We start from the raw sequence: 4,801 nt of genomic DNA on the forward strand, positions 1-4,801 counted from the left end.
CCCGCACTCACGTTGTAGAGGAGGTCGGTCCACCCTTCCATGGTGATGCACTGGAACACGGTGAGCACCGCGAACAGGATGTTGTCGAACTGCGTGATGCCGTTGTTGGGGCCCTCCCAGTAGGGCTTGCAGCTGGTCCCGTTGGGGCAGGTGCGGGCTGGCTCCTCTACCCCGCACGGGGCCGGAGACTCGCCCTGAATGTCATCTGCCAGAGAGAAAAGGACCGGGGTCAGCACCCATCCGCTGGACTGAGACACAAGCACTCCACGTGGTTGGGAGAGGACAATAGGATCATTTTATCCATCCGGGGTGTGTGTGCGTGTGTTGGTCCTGGGACCTGAACTCAGGGCCTGGGCACTGTCCCTGAACTCCTCTGCTGAAGGTGAGCGCTCTACCACTTGAGCCACAGCACCACTTCTAGTTTTCTGGTGGTTTATTGGCGATAAGAGTCTCATGGATTTTCTTGTCTGGGCTGGCTCTGAACCATGATCCTCAGATTTCAGCCTCCTGAGTAGCTAAGATGACAGACATGAGCCACTGGCACTTGACTCCATGGGCTAATTTTGCTCTACTTTGAGTAAACTGTTAGGAGAGGTTGAGTTTTTGGAAGGCTATAAATTGGCCTTAGATTGGTGCTTTAGCTGAATCTTGTATTTCCCCATTTTCTTTATGAGTTTTTCCTTGACTTGTGGATAATGAAGAAATAACTCTTTGGAAAAAAACCCACAATACCCTCATACAGAGAGAGAGAGAGAGAGAGAGAGAGAGAGCATATTATAAGGAACTCTCATGTAACTATTTCAATGCTGGGCCTATCCTGTTTGCTCTGAATGTTCTCTCCACTGTTTTTGCTTTGCTTATTATACTATTTTAAAACAAACAGCTCAGCTACCCCCATATCAATTAAGAAGAGATGGCTCTTGATTTCCAAGTGCCCCTTATTTTACTTTTCCGTTACAGAGGCTCAGCTAAACGATCGGCGCCTTGCTTTCGTTAAGCGCTGGGATCTGGCACAGTCGCCGTCTGGGCCGATGCCGCCGTGCGGTCTCAGGCGGGCATGGGGACAAATCTGTCGCGTGCCTGACGTTGTCCTTCTGTGGTCTTGCTGCTGTCTTTCCTTCTTGACAAGTTCTGGGCTTGTTCTGGGGAGCTGTTCTGGGGGCGAAGAACACCCAGCACAGAGAGTCCCTGCCCCTGCCGCGGGGTGGGAAACGGGAGCTCAATTTCCGCCCCAAATAGCAGGAGGCAGATTGTGCAATACCAGGAGGAGGGGGGAGCGAGGCAGGGAGGCCCCCGCTGTTTTTGCTGGAGATGGAGGGCAGCTTCCAGAGTGGGGGAGCTGCATGCTAATGGCCACATGCTGGCCGCTGGCCCCTGGGACCTCAGCAACTTATATTCTGGGCCAGAGCAGCAGGTCTGGATTCAATGCAGTGACATTTCCTTCCTTCCTTCCTTTTCCTACCTTTCTTCCCTCCTTCCTCTCTCCCTTCCTTCCTTTCTTTAGTAAGACAGACAGGATCTGGCCTGAAATTCTTGACCCTGTTGCCTCAGCCTCTCCAGTACTGAGATTACAGGCATGTGCCACCACACTGGGTTGAATGCCACTTCTAAGGACCGGTTGGGTGGAAACTCCTTTGGATGATGAATGGACGTTCATAACTACAACGAGGTCTGTCCAACAAGAAAAGGAACAGAAGTAACAAAGAAATAAGGAGATGAAATGAATACACAAGAAAATAAAATGTATAAAAGTATAACCTTCCCACTCAACAACCCCAACAACATTTCAGTATTTGTATGGCAGGGAGGAGCCTTTACTTTATCAACTCCCAACTCCCACTGGACCACGCCCAGGAGGAAGAAAAGAAATGGTGGTTAGAAGATTCCTGTGGCCTGTAAAAAAAAGAATCCTAATGGAGAAGAAACCACACTGGGCATGGTGGCGCATGCCTGTAATCCCAGCTCTTGGGAGGCCAAGAAAGGAGGATCAAGAATTGGAGGCCATGGGGCTGGGAAGGTGGCTCAGTGGTAGAGCCCTTGCCTGGCATGCCTGAGGCCCTGGGTTCAAATCCTCAGCACCACATAAGTAGAAAAAGCTGGAAGTGGCACTGTGGCTCAAGTGGTAGAGCGCTCGCCTTGAGCTGAAGAGCTGAGGGACAGCGCCCAGGCCCAGAGTTCAGGCCCCACAACTGACCAAAAAAGAAAAAGAGAAAAGAAAGAATTGGAGCCCTCAGCTACATAGTGGAAAAAACAAGGAAAGAAACAAATGCCACTACTGTTACACGCCAGACAACAGCTAGCTGGGTTCCTTAATGAACGCTGATGGGAGAGTGAGACTCAGAGAAGAAACTCCATCAGCAAAAATAGTAAGAGACACCATTGGCTGAGAAGAATCTGGAACTTTCTCAGTCCTCCACTCAGTTCCCAGCTTAACCCCTGGGCAGCCTACTTGTGTTAGCCTAGTTAATTGGGGTGTCCCCATTTTTCCCAGGCCTCCAGTAGCCCCCAAAATCTGGGGGTGGTGTGTGGATATAATCTGTCATTAGTTTTCCAGGTTATAAATGGCTGCAAATCGGAAGTGGAAGGGAGGGGATCCTGTTCCTCAGATACTTTGCCTGCCTGCCTGCCTTCTTTCCTTCCATTCTTTCTTTCTTCTTTCATTTTTCCCTGTGAGCTCTTAGAAAACAAGAAGCTTTTTCTACTTTGCCTTCGAGTTTTGGGGTGTTTCGGAGATGCTGGCTGACAGGATCTGGGCTGGGCCTGGTGAGAGCCTGTCTATCTTTAGCAATGACGCCCAGAGGTGCTCTTCACGGCAGCCCCCCCCCCCCCACCACGAAGTGCACGAAGCACTCCGAGGGTTGTTTCTAGAAAAAAACACACACATATATATATAAATCACCAGCCAGCCAGGCTGAGGGATTTGGTTAGAAATACATTTTAAAATTAACCTGCTGCCGGGGTGTCTGCGTGGATCTGTCTTACTCACACGCCTTATATTTTTAATCGGGAGCTTTTTTCAGTTTTCTTCCTAAACGGGGGCGTCTGGACCCTCCAGGGGCTGCACCCACATACATCAGCACCCCTCCCCCAACACCACCCCAAGACCCCACTCAGACCCCAGCCAGCCACTTGGATGGGGGGGGGTCAGGGAGACCGTAGGAAACCTGAGAAGGCCCAGGATCTTGGGGTTCTGCAAGTCCTCCCCTCCCGCCCCCTAACTCCCCCCCACATGAGGCCAGGTGCAGAAATAGCTCTGCCTCAATTAACACCTTCCTCATTGCGGAAGGAATAATTGGGGCGCCCCATGCCGAGGGAGCAGCGCTCCCAAGCCTGGGAGAGGAAAAGAAGGAAGAAGAGGAAACCCCACCCTTCTGGAAGGATCGTAGTTCCCACCCTCCCCACCACTGGAGGGGATGGGGCAGCCCCAGCTACCTTGGGATCCGCCTGGGGTCAAGGGGGCGGGAGAATGGGGGTGCAGGGTGAAGCCCCCCCCAGGCGGAGTCCCAGCTCCTCCCTTCAGTCTGCTCCTCCCAGGGCTTCTGAGGGCAAAGCTGTGATTGGCCGTCCACGAACCTGCTGGGCCTGTGGTTCTGATTGGGTGAGGACTACTACCCCTGCTGGCCCCGCAATTCTGATTGGCCAACCCAGGACCCTGCTGGTAAATGTGGTTCTGATTGGTGGCGTCCAGAACCCTACGGGTCCCATGATTCTGATTGGCCATTCCAGGCCCTTGCTGATACCACAATTCTGATTGGGTGAGGCGTATAACCGTGTTGGTCCCTTAGCTCCGATTGGATATCCCAGGACGCTGTCCGTCCCCATTCTGAATGGCCATCCCAGGACCCAGGAGATGCTGAGGTTGGGGTTCATTGCTCCCCAGCAGGCAGCAGGCTGGAGCCCCGTCCTGGCCAGGCCGTGGGGCTCCTGCTCAGGATGGCGCTGGGCGGGCCGCTGTGCACTGCGCCGTCCCGTGTGCTCCCACCGCGGACGCCTGCCCCTGCCGCTCTCCACCGCCCTGCCTTCCTTTCCTCTCTCCTGTCAATGTCGAGGAGCCGGGCCTCGAACCCAGGGCCTTGAGCCATCTGGGGACACAGGACATCTGAAGGCAGCTCTCCCAGCTGCCAGGGAAGGGAGAGGAAGGATGGCTCGTTTTTCCTGCTCCAGAAGGAGAGTGGAACCCCCTACACACACACACACACACACACACACACACACACACACCATGCTGCTCACACCTACCTGTCCCCTCTTCAAAGCAGGTGGTATGAAATTTCCCCATATAAAATTCTAACCCTATGATTGCAAAAATAAGGATTGCAAAAAACAGGAGGAGGCCGATCTGCAGCAGGGGAACCATGGCCTTCATGATCGACTTCAGGACGACTTGTAAACCTAGGGGGGATATGGAGAGAGGAGGCCCATGGCCCATCAGCAAGCCCCCCCCCCCCAGCCCACCCCTACCCTCCCCCCCCCACCCCGCAGCCAAAGCTACATGGATGACCCTGTGGAGACTGGCTCCTACCCACAGGCAAACGCCTTTCCTATTTTAGTCTGGTTAATTAACTGATCTTTGTCAGCACTTGGGCTTGGGTGCTGTCCCTGAGCCTTTTTTTTCCTTCTCAACCCTGGTGCTCTACTACTTGAGCCACAGCTCTACTTCTTGCTGGTTAACTGGAGAGAGAAGCTGATGGACTTTCCTAGCTGGGCTGGTTTTGAACTGCTGTCCTCAGATCTTCTGAGGAGCTAGGATTACAGGTGTGAGCTACCTGCATCTGGCTTCTATTTCTTTTTTTTTTTTTTT

General features: G+C 53.0%; 1 protein-coding gene across 1 annotated transcript in view; it reads right to left on the reverse strand.

The window, feature by feature from the left end:
- Positions 1-4,801, reverse strand: part of Cacna1a (calcium channel, voltage-dependent, P/Q type, alpha 1A subunit) — a 155,787-nt gene that overhangs the window by 94,570 nt on the left and 56,416 nt on the right. The window contains exons 5-6 of the mRNA XM_013034189.1: positions 4,240-4,392; positions 12-205 (exon numbers count right to left, since the gene is read on the reverse strand). Coding sequence (XP_012889643.1) covers positions 12-205; positions 4,240-4,392 — 347 coding nt within the window. The remainder of the gene's footprint in view (positions 1-11; positions 206-4,239; positions 4,393-4,801) is intronic.

The sequence above is a fragment of the Dipodomys ordii genome, unplaced genomic scaffold (genome assembly GCF_000151885.1).
Source record: "Dipodomys ordii isolate 6190 unplaced genomic scaffold, Dord_2.0 Scaffold184, whole genome shotgun sequence".
NCBI lineage: Eukaryota > Metazoa > Chordata > Mammalia > Rodentia > Heteromyidae > Dipodomys > Dipodomys ordii.